General features: G+C 39.0%; 1 protein-coding gene across 1 annotated transcript; it reads left to right on the forward strand.

Annotated features, from left to right (window-relative positions):
- Positions 1 to 266: 266 nt before the first annotated feature.
- asb12b (ankyrin repeat and SOCS box-containing 12b) lies at positions 267 to 12,887 on the forward strand. The gene is made up of 3 exons (XM_084134062.1): positions 267 to 336; positions 3,518 to 4,355; positions 11,673 to 12,887. Exons 2-3 carry the CDS (start codon positions 3,539 to 3,541, stop codon positions 11,804 to 11,806), a joined length of 951 nt encoding a protein of 316 aa, XP_083990188.1. The 5' UTR covers positions 267 to 336; positions 3,518 to 3,538; the 3' UTR covers positions 11,807 to 12,887.
- Positions 12,888 to 15,190: the final 2,303 nt, after the last annotated feature.

Consider the following 15,190-nt stretch of genomic DNA (forward strand, 5'->3'; position numbering starts at 1 on the left):
TAACACAATTATAACATAAACTACTACAGCCTTATAGTTTCAACACAACATTGCTGTTTTGCAAATGTTATCAATGGTTATTATCCATTTATAGACCACATTCCAGTGACATTCCAAACTTACACTAACAGCTCGAGCTGTCTGTGACTGTCACAGGTCTATCACCTTTCTAATTATAACTCCATCCTCTGGCCCTCCAAGAATGGAAGTTTGGTCCGATCCATTTGTGGCCTAAACTTAGCCCCTGTGGCTGCTCAGATCTGTTTGTGTCACACTGACCCTCAGTGCCACAAAGCTTACATGTGTTTCTCTCTGTGGATACTACACACTCTACAGGTAAGCTACAATTACACAAGAAATTGTACTTTATTAGCAGAAGCATTTAATAACCTGCATTAAGTGTCATTTAAAGTACCTCCAAACTTCTCTTGGTGGATTGACACTATTGTTGCTGAAATATGAACTGTTGTTAATGATGGCATTTGTGACTTTACTTAAAAAAAAATACATAAGCATAGTTTGTTTTTGAAGTAGTTACAGCAGCAGTGACTTATATTGGAATAAATAAATATGTTTAATTTTTGAGATTTCTGTTCATGGTTGCAATCTGGTAGACTGTGACTACAACTATGTGCTAAATATAATGGACACCAGAGCTAGTTATCACAGCGGAAAGTTTTCAGAGGGCAATATCTCACTTAATATTTGGTTTTGAGTCAAATGTCCAATTACACAAATTTTGTTTTCTCTAGCAATGATTTCCAACAGCTAGTCTTCAATTAGGATATGTTTTGCCAGTTCAATGCACCAAATGAAAACCCATCCTGTCTCTATCATAACTATAATCAACAACATATTTTTATTAACAAATTAACATCAAAATCATATTGACAGACAATATTTAACTGTAAAATGAAGGTAGATCTAAACTGAAAGATATATTTTAATTGAACTGTTTTCAGAACAAGAATATTTTCATTAATGTCAGATCAGGGCAAATTTCCACGTCTTTTAAATATTGTTATTTTCAAATATTTTGTAAATTACATGATCTTTCGGCAAACAATATTTAATTATAATATGTATCAACTGCTTTGTACTTCATAATTGTTATTAGGCTATAATTTGCAATTTAATGGAAATTTAATTTGCAAAACAAAATAGTATAAATTGTGTGTTACTTAAACCCAATCCCCCACACATGAAAATATTTTGTTTTCGTTTTTTGAGATATTTACAACAGCATAGGCTTGTACTGGACTATCTATAAACAGTAGCTGTGCATGTTCATTAAGTATAAAGGGTAGACTGAGTACAGTGGTTACACGTAAAACTGTCATTGACAGTATTTTCATAATCTGTGCAGACATTCACATTAGCGCGTAGTCCACAATACCTGCAAAAAAAATGTAATGGCGACGTAATGTTTTAAATTTACTTCCTCTTTTATTGTGAATAGATTGAAATTCTTTTCTGATCATCAACTGTATATGTTTTCTAAATATACATTTTTCATTCACCTTTTGGGACATGCAAATATGTTAGGAAGCTGAGAAAATCAGGCAAATATCCAGTGTGATCAGCTGTAACACTGTGTTATAATATGTGCTCCCATTATGACTTCTCTGATGGTGGGACAAAGGCTTTATCCAAAAACCTAGGCAGCTGCCAGGAACTGACTTGTTGCCTCCCTGCCCTGTCAGGCAATGACTTAACAGTCAGTGTTTATGCATGAAGATACCTCACAAAACTGATTTCAGACAGACTTCTGAGGCAGTGTAACGATTTAATGATGGATAACAAAACAGAAAGAGCTTTGGTGACAACAAATTAATTATTTAAATAACTACAATACTAACTTCTCGCTAGAAATGTCATCATAAGTGGGAAAAGTTGGTCAAAATGTAGGCTACACTTTACACACAAACTGACCACCAACCTCAAATTTCAGACGCCATCTTTATGTTTAAAGCCCAACCGTCAGAGAAGGTAACGCACAGGATTGTGGGATATCAAAAATCGATCAGATAAAGGTATCTCGAAGGAGACATCCTATCTCCGTATCCTGCCTGTGGAGGCAGCGTTTTTCAGTTTTCGGAGGCAGCCAATGTGTATCTGCCCCCAGTGTGAAAATGATTAAAAGCATAAATTCCACAAAATTATAATAATACTGACCTGATATAAGATGAGATAAGCATCTTTATTGTCATTGTATGCACACAGTAGTACACATCAACGAAATGGAGTTAGCAGCTCTAAAAATAAAACAATAAGTAATAATAGATAACTAGTAAAATAAAATAAACAATATAAATATAATTCAAACAATACACAGTATAAACAGTAGTTCAACCACAGTATAGTGTTGTTGTAAAGTGAGGTGGTGCAAGAGTACTTTAAAAACAACATCAGTATTACGGGTACGTGCATAATTGTAAACACTGTTCATAGTAAAACAGATAAATTATGATGGTAAACGGTACAAACATTAATGCAGCAGCACTATGATAAATAATAATGTTCAATGTTATGTGTCATAATATGTATGTAAAAAGGATGCATTAGCAGATATGTGGATGATTAGTTGCATTGTAAGTTCCGGGATTGATATATAAGCATAAGCATTCATTACAAATATTTTAAAATGATCAGAGTAAAATAAACATATATAATAAATAAAGAAATATAAATAATAAAGAAATATATAAAATGTTTCATATTTTATAAAATAATATTTAATTTAAATGTTTACCAATGCAGTATATAGTTTAGCACATTAAAATTGAGTGCTGTACCAGGTATGAGGACAGTTCTAACAAAAGCATCCTTATCCTCAAGAGGAATTGTACGAGTAGGGGCAAACCCTAATATACCCAACAGTATACACAAATACCAAATTTTACTACTCAGTTGCTGATATTAAACCCAACAGCATTAGGACTTTTAACTGTTGCTATCACTTCGCTTATCTGTGTTTTGCATACTCCAGATGATAGACTATCAGTCTCTGCATTAGTGGAGGGATTTTTAAAGTTCAACAAACTTGAATGCAATATAAAATTAGCTTTTTCCACAATCAGAAGTCCAAATGACTGTAGAAGACTGATTATTTTCCCCACATAATCTCGCTGTGCAAGGGTAAATGTGACCGAGTCACTACTCCAGGTGGCAACAAGTGACTGTCACTAAACCGATTTGCTCAAAAACACTGACTCAGTAACAAAACACCAATACTTTGCTGCTCAGAGACATGCAGCGGTTGATCCTGTTTTGTTTGGAACTAAAGCAAAAACAGACAATTAAATATTGTGTCTAAAAAGACAGTTACTCTATATTAACTTTGTTTATGAAAGCTCTCAAGCTATGAATATCAGCAAGGCTATTAAGTGTGGGCTTGGAAACAAAAGCATGATTTTGAGCGTGCTTTGCTTTTTAATGTAACAACTATTTTTATCTTTTTTTATGTTGTAGAACTTGAGAGTAATTTTAATTCTTTCTTTCCTGTTGTCGAATGGAGACTTGAGCAGTTTGCTGAAGAATGCTTTTGGATAAGTCCACCAGCATGAGTTTGATGGACATCTCTAAGATCTTTTCTCTTCTTCAACCCAAAGAGGATGAGGAAGAAGACACAAACTGTTGCCAGGAACTGAATCAAGCTGTCTATAAAGATGACGACAAACTCCTTACTGATCTCCTGTCTCAGGATAAGTACAGGAAATGCATCAACCATCGCAGTGGCTGGGGCATCCCGGTTACTCCACTGCGCACTGCTGCGGCTCAGGGTCACCTGCACTGTCTCGAGGTCCTCCTGGCTCACGGGGCAGAGGTGGACAGCCTAGATGTCAAAGCTCAGACTCCACTTTTCACGGCCGTCGCTGCCAAACACCTAGACTGTGTTGTTGCTTTATTAGAAGCTGGTGCAAACCCTAATGGTAGCCTGTATAACAACTGCTCCCCAGTGCTCACCGCGGCCCGAGAGGGTGACGTGGACATCCTGAGGGAGCTTCTGCGACACGGAGCTGACGTAGACGTCAAGCCCAAAATGCCCGACTGGGCCACAAACGCCACAACATGCCGAGGACCTCTCTACATTTCAGCTGTTTATGGCCATCTGGATTGCTTCAAACTGTTACTGCAGCATGGAGCGAACCCAGACTACAACTGCACTGAGGAAAAGATGCTGACCAGGATCAAACAGCCAAAAACTGTCCTGGAGATGTGTCTGAGATACGGCTGTGGGCTAGAATACATTCAGCTGCTCATAGACTTTGGAGCAAATGTCTTTCTACCCACTTTAATTGTTGACAAAACAACCAGACAAAATGAAGCAGTAATGCTTCTGCTGAAAGAGAGAGGTAAGTCTGTAAAACATTCATCTGTGATATCTACACTAGTTCACTTAAAAAATAATCCAAGCCATCCAAGATGTTGTTGAGTTCTTCAGTAGATCAGTAAAGAATATTTTTAGCTGAAACCATGGTCCATGGTGAATCACAAAATGTAAATCAAAATGAATACCCGTGGCTCCTGATGATACATTGAGATCTTAAGAAGAGAAATGATCGGTCTGTTCAATAAACTGAACGTTATTTACAACATTATTACTTGTAACACACAGCCTTGGCAAATGGTCCTAAGCATGTTCACGGCAGTCTGGAGCTCGAGCTTCCTGTCGCATTGTGACATATGTGTATGTACGTATAAATAATGTACCTCTTTTCACATATTTCATTTGTAACGCAGAAGTTAAACACTAATAGGGTAAACTTCCATAGTGGTTAATGTGAGATAACAGCAACACATACATACTTCCTCTCTGTTGAAAACAGTCCCCTTTCGAACTGCGTCAGAACGCTTATCTAATCACGGCAATCCTATTGGCCGGCGACAGCCTATTACATCATCACTAGTGTGACCCGGAAGTATATAAGGGGAGCCTGGAGAACATGCCAACATCTTTTTCGTCTTCAGGGACAGTTTTTTTTTTTTGTACGCTTCAACTTGAAAACTTCAAAAAGGTAATCATGGCTTGTGAAAAACGCTTCAGGAAGTGCGTGTATCCGTGTCTAAGATATTGATACTTGATGACACACAACTATTGTTTGGGCTCAGAGCATGCACGATCAGTTTTTTCCATTGAGAAAACTCCACTCTCGTCTGCTCTCTTCTCGAGGGAAGAGGGACAGACATCTGTACCAGGCGATTCAGGTCCCGCTCGCACTGAGGCAGAGCAGAGACTGGAATCGTGGGTTTTTTCTGAGGGAACTAGCTGAGGAGGTTGAGAGAGTTGTTAATCTCTCACGCCCTACAGAGACTAGCGAGAGTGAGCTGCAGGATGAGGATGTGTTGTCAAAACGAAAAAGAAAAAAAAAATGAAAAAAAAAGTATATGGGTAGGCTATGCATACCCTTCCAATAGGCCTCCTCTTATGTTAGAGTCGTCAGGCTTATATAATGGGTAGTGCCAATCTGTAGTAGTGAACAGGTTGGCTGTATGGAAAATTCTCTAGTGAGGCCACCATTCATCCAAGCACCTAATATACATTTTTTTGTGTGAGATGGCTTCCTCCCTATCGGGAGTTATTCTACTGAGGCCACTGCTCTGACAAGCTCCAGATATAACTACAACGTCAAGCATTGGCCCTCTTCGGGCCACCTTGTTAGCCACCTTATACTAGAGCAGCAGTTCTTCTCTCACTTTAGAAAGTCGTTGAGATTATAGCTCTGAACGTCAGTCACTTTATATTCGTGTGTCGGCCCTCACGGGGCCACCTCGATTTATGGCTTAGGCTTAGTAACTAGGAAATTGGTGGCGGTGGCATTCTCGCCTTGAGCCTCTCAGTATCTGAGTGAAGGTTCCTTAGAGCTAGAGCCCATCAGGATAAATTATTCCTGTAAATCTAGTTGTTCCTAGTACTGGCCTCCTCTTCCTACAAGAGTCATCTAGCCAAGGCCCGCCTTTTGCACTAGGCGTAAAAATGCTAGTGGTGTTACAGGGTAAATAATAGCATAGGTAGCAGGCTATCTTCAAAAAGCCTCCCATGCGGATATCTCATGAGCGTTGTCAGGCCTTTTCTCTCTAGAAAGTAAGAATTAGTACGCTCAGGCCTCCGTCCTTTAGAGCTGAGTATTGTAGCTAGTTTATCCAGATAGGCCTTAAAATTGAATAAAATAATTAAAGTCATGAGGTTGAATGTGGTTGGCCACTTATTGTGGCCTCTATTTCCTTAGGTTTGGTAGAGTATGCAAAATCTGTCTTGTAAAAAATACAAGATAATAGGCCTTGACCCTGATATATTCCTCAGGGTCATGCTGATAGTACTCCCCTTGTTAGGGTCTTTATTTAGAGTTCTTTGCTACCCATAGCTCGTATGATATCACCCTTCACCACCAGGCTCAGGTAGAGCAGATTAGTTACTCCCTCCCACTTGGGATGGTTGAGTATGTTCCCTTAGAGCCGAAGCACTGCCTGGGCTGATGCCCGTGACATTCGAAGCTGTAGGCCTTACAGTAGGCCTCCTTGATAGTCCGGTAGCGTAAGATTGCACTCCCCTTGCTTTAAAGGGTCGATAGCACTTCTGCTGAGTACACTGCCTGTTAGCAATGTAAACCTTAGAGCTGGAGGCGCTCCCCTTATTAGGGTCCCTTTCAGAGTGCCCAGCCTCGACAGGGCTCTGAAGCACTGTGTAGATCCAGCTGTGTGATCCAGATGTGTTGATAGCACTTTTTGCTGTGTACACTGCCTGTTGGCAGTGTGAAATAAGTATAACCAGGCCCACAGAGATGTCTGTGAGAGCACCTGACTTCTGTGGCTTGCTCTGCTAACAGTCCCGCTATCAAATAGTTAGGCCTTGACAGTCCCCGTTGAAGGCGGATCCTCAACGAGTTGGATGCTTAGCATTGCAAAGGCAAAACCTAGCCCAGAGCCTGGTCAGTACTTATCAGGTTGAGTATAGTCTTCCAGAATTTATCTGAGGATTGTTCTGTATAGATACTTAGTTCCCTAATTATGGTCAGAAGGTCGAAGGACTCTCACGAGGCCTCCTTGTTAGATCAGCCCTAGAACTGGAGGCGCTCCCCTATTAGGGTCCCTTTCAGAGTGCCCAGCCTCCACATGGCTTTGAAGCACTGTGTAGATCCAGGATTGGGTAGAGTTACTCCCCTTGTTTGTAAGGGTTAGAAAGCGCTATGCTGAGTTCTACTCTCCAGGATGCCCGTCTCCATGATCCGGTCTGTGAGCAATCACTGCCACTATCTGCAGCCCTCTATCGGATGCCTCCACAGGTGAGGCAAAATATGTTAGAGACTCTGTTTAGGAAACAGACAGGTTGTTGGCAAGACTAGGTCATTAAATTAGACCAGGTCAGCCTCCCTGGTGGCATGTGGGGTTGACTTCATGTCCCTCCTCACAAAGGGACTGGACGGGACTCCTTTGGATCCCCTGGCCATATTCCCTTAAAAGAACCCCTTCCACGGAAGTTGTTGGTTCCAAAGCCTTTGAGCAGCCTTGGTAGGCCTTCATTGTATTGGAGGCCTCTTTGAGGCTTATAGCTTGGGTAGTGGCCATAGGCAATACTGTCACTGACAGCCTGTATGTGACCCGAAGGGGGAGTGTTTTTGGCATTTTAGTGAAACTGCCGTTTTTTGAAGTTTTTTTGTCACAGCCATAATTTGGCATGCACTCCCCTCAGCATGGCAGCGTGGGTGGATCGTTCCCCACAGTGTTCTGACGCATTGCGAGTTCCCTTTCGAAAGGGAATGTCTCAGGTTACGACTGTAACCTATGTTCCTTGAGAACAGGGAACGAGACACTGCGTCTTTTCGCCATGCCTCAGGGATGCCTGCTGAACAGTCGCTTCAGACGATAAGTTGTTGACATGTTCTCCAGGCTCCCCTTATATACTTCCGGGTCACACTAGTGATGTTGTCATAGGCTGTCGCCGGCCAATAGGATTGCCGTGATTAGATAAGCATTTCAGACAGCGGTTCACGTGGAGGCGTTCCCCATAGCGTTCTGACACAGTGTCTCGTTCCCTGTTCTCAGGGAACATAGGTTACAGTCGTAACCTGAGACGTTTTCTCCCACACATATGCAGCGTATATGTGACATGAAGCTCGACCTCCAGACTGTTTGCAGAGGCTGTGGATTACAGGTAATAATGTTGTAAATAATGTTTAGTTTCTTGAACAGACCGATCATTTTGCTTTATAAGACCTCAATGTATCGTCAGGAGCCACGGATATTCATTTTGTTTTGTCTGCATATGTTTTTTTGACTGGCAAAGTGACAGTAGCCGTTGACTAGCATTTTATGAATCACCAAGAACTATTTCAGCTAAAAATCTTCTTTACTGTTTTACTGGAAAAAAAAAAGTCACCTACATTTTGGATGCCCTGAGGGTGAGTAACAGCAAATTTTCATTTTTGGGTGAACTATCCCTTTAAGACCTGTTGTTTCAACATTGTAAGAAATCCTCTAAATTCACTTTTAGCACTCAATATGCACTTAAATCTGATCTTAAGTGTTTGTGAGGGGTAGGTTTAGATTTAGTAACTTTGGACGTAACTTGTGGGAAGGCCAAAATATATTACTAAAGATAAATAATTAAATAAATAAATAAATATTTTGTAACACCAAAATTAAGTAATTTCATTCATATGTCAAAAATAAATAAATAATAATAAATAAATACAATTATTTAAAATAAAATTCTGCATGCTTGTGTATTAAAGCTGAATCTGCTTTGGTGGGTCATAGCCTATCAAGACAGTATTGTTGGTTGACAGTTGTGGTGCATAAATAGATGTTTGATTTAAAGATTAGGCTTATAACTGGTAACTAGATAGGACACCACATTTTTATCCTCAAAAAAAAAAAAAAAAAAAAAAAGTAGTATTTGTTTTTGTCCTAAAGCTTTACTGTGCATAATGATGAGATGATTATAATATACAAATAATATATTAATTAATTATATATATACAGCACATTGTTTAGCAACAAACAAACAGCCAATTATAAACTGCATTTTTTTTTTTTTTTTTGCCTTATTAATTATTTACATGTTTTTTATAGAATTTGTGCTTTTCAATTCACCCATCCCTCCCAGCCCAAAAATCAGTCACCCATAGTTTAGGGCCGAACAACATGTAAAGCAGTGGTTCTTAACTCCGGTCCTGGGGACCCATTTAACATACGTGATTCTGATCATCAGCTTGTTAGGGAAAAGCTCCATGAACTGAACTGTGGCTGCATCTTAAATTTTAAAAATGGAGGCTTTGGAGGATGCATTCAAAGGTAGGAAGGCATCAAGACACATCCAAATTCACAGCTTCACTTCCTGTCTCCTGAGATACCTTCATCTGATCGATTTCTGAAGGCAGCAAATATCCCACAATCCTGTGCATTCCATTCCAGTGACAGTTGAGCTAAATAAATAAATAAATAAATAAAATAAAGATGGCATCTGAAAGTTGCGGGTGGTGGTCAGTTTGTGTTTAAATATATAGTACATTTTGACTGACGTTTTCCACTTTTGCTGTAATTTCTAGTGAGAAATTACTATTGTTATAAATACATATTCACTTAGTTTTCACCAAAGCTCTCTCTATTTTGGTGTAGATCAGGGATGGGCAACTTCGGTCCTGGAGGGCCACTGTCCTACAGAGTTTAGCTTCAACCCTAATCAAACACACCTGAACAAGCTAATCAAGGTCCTCAGGATTACTAGAAAATTACAGACAGGTGATTTTTTCAGGGTTGGAGCTAAACTCTGTAGGACAGTGGCCCTCCAGGACCGAAGTTGCCCATCCCTGGTGTAGATCATTAAACCATTATGCTGCCTCAGAAGCCTGTCCGAAAGAAACTTTGTGAGGTACCTGCACAAATGGTTCCTGCAGTCATTGCAACAAGTCAGCTGCATAAGCTTTCGGATGCAGCCAGTGGCCCTGTCCCAAATAGCACCCTAAACACTCGCGAGCGTTTCTCAATATGCGTTCTTGTCTGTACTTGTGTTCTTGTGAAACGTCATCAGTCGCTGCCCAAGTACTGTTCCAATTCAAAGTTCACATCTAGCCAAGTACAGTTCAGATCCCCGTATGTTTTCTTGATCCGCCCCTTTTATCGAGGATGCATCGAGAAGTGACTTGTGAGGACTTGAGACAGCCAGGTATCCCAGAATGCATCTTGCACCAACCAGCAAGCATCAATAGCAGAGGAGAAACCCACGTAATTTAAAAATACTGTTATTGTGTCACACAATTTAGTTTTCAGGTGAGAATGTAGTTGTTTAAAGCTCAAGTCTTTGGCTTATTTATGAGCTCCTATTTGAAAATTTGATGTGAAGTTTTCGTTTTGTGAGACCCAGTCGATCACCGGGTGCTCAGCGCTCATGTACCCTGACTGGAACAGCCTTTCCTCGGCTGATCCTTCTGACATTTGCCGCTGGCTCTGATTTCTCTGTAGTGCTTAAACATTATATATTATTAATCTTGTGTATATCTAACGGGCAATCTTTGGTCTCATGAATCTATAATTTGTTCCCGATCAAATTGTTTTGGCTGAGGGCAAAGAGGAGTTTGATAACTTTATATATTTATTTAGGCTATTTAACTTTACCGTTGTAGCCTACTAGAGTGCTGACTTTGCTTCTTATACCTTTTATACTTTTATAATGGCTATTATTGATCATTAAACCTGACATTTAACAAAAAGAGGCAGGGTTGTGTTTTATATCATATTTAATTGTATTACAGTGAAGATAATCAGAGTACACATGCACATATTGCCTGAACCACATAATATGTTTCTTAAAAAAAAAAAAAAAAAAAAAAAAAAAAAAAAAAGTTATGTATTTTGTTTTGTTATAAATATACATGCAGTGAAGATAATCAATGTACTCTTTGCCTAAACTACATTAATGTGACTTAATATGTTTAATATTTTTATAAGTAAAAAATGAAAAGAGGCAGGGTGGTGTTTTGTAACACATTTCATTTTATTGAAGCCTAAATATACATACAGAAATAACCGTATTCAAGTATGCTGCTGTACCATTTACAGAATTACCGGACTTGCGTCCTCCCTCGGGAGTTCATTCTCCTGAGTAAACTTGGCAAGTCCAAACTTTGCATACATGTATTGAGAAATGCCTGCGGTCTTCCTACGAGTCCACACTTTCGTGACGTAACGCCGCTATGACTGTCGGGAAGAAGTCTGCTGTGGAGCTTTCTTCAGTGCGGGCTCGGCAAAAGTGCACATCGAGGGCGCATATCGGCAGTGACGGGGGCGCTCGCGAGCAACCTTCTTAGACCTAAAAGGATCAAATGGGACACCCTACGGTCTCATGGACTTAACGGACACTCGCACGCGGCGGCCATTGTTAGACCGAAAGCGCATATTTGGGACAGTGTGCCATTTGGGACAGGGCCAGTGTCATATAAGAGAGAATACAGTAAAAAAAATTGTGGCGAGCGGTGGATCCCTTAGACGGAGTTGAAAACCAGTGATGTAGAAATTAGCATGTAGTAGCTAAGAATGAAAACCACTGATTCTATGAGAGGTGCTCACTAATACAGCCTCAAATATTGTGTTTGTGTGTGTGCGTGCGTGTGCTTAGCTTTTATTTTGTCATTCATTCCTATGTGATTGTAACACCAAATCCTCTCTATATACAGTTTGTCCAAAACCACTGATGTCTCAGGCGCGACTTGCTTTATGGAAGTTTCTTCCCACGGAAAACAAAATGTGCTCCATAGATTGTCTGGACATTCCAAAAATACTGAAGGACTATTTGAATCATGTATCCTGATTTCCTTACATTTCCCTTCTAATGTGGAATACACAACTTAAAATTTGACTAATATTATTTTCCCTTTTTGTAAAATGTTGTGATATTTAATATTTGTAATATTTTCTGTATTAAGAAATCTAAATATTATATAACGGTTTATACAGGAGTGTCTTTATTATTTTTAATAAATAATTTATGAATATCTGGTTAATGCAACAAAAAAAAAGAGTTCAAATTTGTTTGTTCATATAGGTTAGGTTCTTGCTTTGTTGATGGAATGTAGCATCAATTCATGTGAAAGATTGTCTGCCCTCTAATGGTTAAAATGATTACTGTCTTGTGGTGACCCTGGACAAAATGGTTTCTGTTCCATGGTTGAATCGGCTAGCCAAGGCATGTAAACTTCTTAATTCTGGCTGATGGGAGGTTTGTTAAAGGCATAGTTCTCCCAAAAATTTAAATTCTGTCATAATTTACTCACCCCGAAGTTGTTCCAAACCTGTATGAATCCCTGTATGAATTTTGGGTGAACTATCCCTTTAATGCAGAGCTGCTTCTGAACTCTGCTGCAGGACTGTGGCTCTCCAGGAGCGGAGTTTGACAGAATTGACAGTCCTGGTCTACAGGGTGGGCCATTTATATGGATACACCGTAATAACATGGGAATGGTTGGTGATATTAAAGTCCTGTTTGTGGCACATTAGTATATGTGAGGGGGCAAACTCCTCATGATGGGTGGTGTGTACTAATATATACTAATGTGCCACAAACAGGACTTTAATATCACCAACCATTCCCATGTTATTACGGTGTATCCATATAAATGGCCCACCCTGTACTCTGCACCCAAGTATAAGGACTTAAGTAGATCAGATCAGGAAAAAAAAATCCAACAAGTGAGACTAAAAGCTATTTATGAAGTATCAGTTATATTGCAGGGATGAGCGGGGCACAACCTAACGTAGGGTTAGGTAACACATGGTTTAAAACTTTCACACATGCTAGCATGACAAAACTTTTCAAAACAAAAGTGTATTTATTGAATACAAAAGTGTATTTATGATTGCCACATCAACACTATATAGAGAAAAATTGTGCCAAAAATAAAAAAAAAAACATCTTTGAAAGATATCACTGAACATAGCAAGTTGATTTTTACATCTTAAGTTGATTTTGCATATCTCTCTTTTTTTTTCTTTTTTTCTTTTTTTCTTTTTTTTTTGGTGTTTATTTAAAATTAGAGAAATCTGATATTATTTTAATCATATATCTGTTATTTAACAGTTGAGATAGCTATTTAAATGATCTCACCAGCAGAAGACACTAGCCGGGTTTAAATCCCAGTTGCGCAGGTGGGGAACATTGTAACACTGCGAGAAACCATTCACTCACAATGAGAAACCATTTGAAAAGGGTGAATCAAGACTGAGAGTCAGAAATTATTCATTATCATTATGTTTTGAACTATGCTGTATAGCTGTGTTTGTGGTGTGTTTGTTGTTTTTTAACAACAAAGTTTTAAAAAAAAAATACTTTATTTTTAATTATTAAAAAATGTCATTATTTTATATGAAAAAGTTAATAATTGTATTTTATTTTATTTCTGCCTCTAGAATATCTTCAAGTTGCCTTTTTTGCATAATAAATTATGTCATGCCTCAAAATATCACTTCAGAAACTATTTGTCATTCATTTTGTTCTGTAACAATCATTTACCACATTTGATTTGTATTTAGTTTGTTACAACTGGACATATAAACTATTGTCATGCAAGTCAAGTCCATTTTATTTGTATAGTGTTTTCCACAATACTTGTTTTAAAGTATATTTATAGAAATTCATGATATTAATATTTATATTACCTCCACACTGAACAGTTTGGCGCTATAGGTAACATGGCGATAATATCAAGATGTATAAAATCTTAAAATGAATAAAAATAAATGCACTCAATAAAGGAGGATCATTTTTTGTTTATCCAATAAGACCATAAATAACTATGGTCTATAAATAAACCATAAGACAAAATAAATTTATCTATGCGCAACAAAAAACAAAAAAACAAACTGCCAAGTCCACAATACAGGATTTTAGTCAATGGATGGAAGTCAATGAGCTTGCAGACAGGTTGGGCTGTGATCAGGGGCAAATCAGTGTGAGATCAGCATTCGCCAATATTTACTGTATGTGTGAACTACTCAACAACGCATCAAAGAGGCTCGCTGATGCCTCGCCAACACCTCACAAACGGCAGACAATTATCTAGCGTAATAAATATCCGGAGCTGTTGGCTGACTCGACATCATGTGGTGTCAAGTGTTGTGACGAGCTACAGCCACCTCCATCTCTCTCTGTATCACAGACAATCCCTGCTGCCCATGTGTGCTGATATATTCTTTTACACATATTCTTTTTTTTTTTTTCTGGGTTTTTCAGGACAGATCATCGTGCAAACAGCTTGTAGGGCTAATTTCTTCCCAACATCCATTTTCAAATTAACGACTCCTGTTTTTCACTTGCATGTGTTTTCAAGATAAAACGTGGTTTTGGGCCCGGATGGAGTCGTTGGGTGACAGAGCTGTTGTCAGCTTGTGTAGTGTGTGACCCCCTGTTGTGGATAATTTACGTAGTGTCACATAGTGTGAACACCACAGCGACTTCAGTTCCAGACAGCAAGTCATGTAACAGCACAGCGACCTGCCAACGTTTAAAGTTGTGTAGTCTGAACTAGGCACAATAGATGATAACTAGAAATGCACTGAGTGCAATTTTCTTGGCCGATTCCGATTTCAGATTTTTTTGTAAGTGTGATGGCAAAGGAGAAGTGCTCACTAACATAGATTTAGACGGATTTGTGAACAATATTTGAGAGAAATAGGCCTTTTGTCTACTTAGAAAAAGTCTTAGATCTTTGAGTTCAGCTCATAAAAAATGGGGGCAAAAACAAAAGTGTTGCGTTTATAATTTTGTTCAGTGTAATTTAAAAACAGGTGCTACAGCGGTGGCTGTTACTGGCTATTTAAATCTAGCGGGTTTGGTGTCTCGTGTCGCAAATACAGTGACGCTGGTAGTGACGATTCTGTCTGACCAATCAATGATCTGCAGTGTTTTCACGCCACATTTTAGTATCGGTACGGTACGCTTGAAACCTCAACAGAGGTGGTACCATTTAAAACAAGCCGAAGCGAGCCGTACTGTACCGTACCGTACCATGCAGTGGAAAAGCGCCACAAAGTGAGCCGTACCGAGCCGTACCGTACCATGCAGTGGAAAAGCGCCAAAGCATGTTGTGCCGTACCGTACCATGCAGTGGAAAAGTGCGATAAGTCTACTCTGCTCTTGTCGTTGTTTAGTAGACTGTTCTGTATTTAGATTCTTACCTGTTAGATATACTTTCTTAGA

This window comes from Abramis brama, assembly GCF_963993115.1.
Source record: "Abramis brama genome assembly, chromosome: 13".
NCBI lineage: Eukaryota > Metazoa > Chordata > Actinopteri > Cypriniformes > Leuciscidae > Abramis > Abramis brama.

Excerpts from the sequence above, each read along its gene's own strand:
- asb12b (XM_084134062.1), top strand. The coding sequence starts at position 3,539 with ATGCTTTTGGATAAGTCCACCAGCATGAGTTTGATGGACATCTCTAAG. Across the intron at positions 4,356-11,672 it reads GCTTCTGCTGAAAGAGAGAG|TTTGTCCAAAACCACTGATG; the intron begins GTAAGTCTGTAA and ends CTCTATATACAG.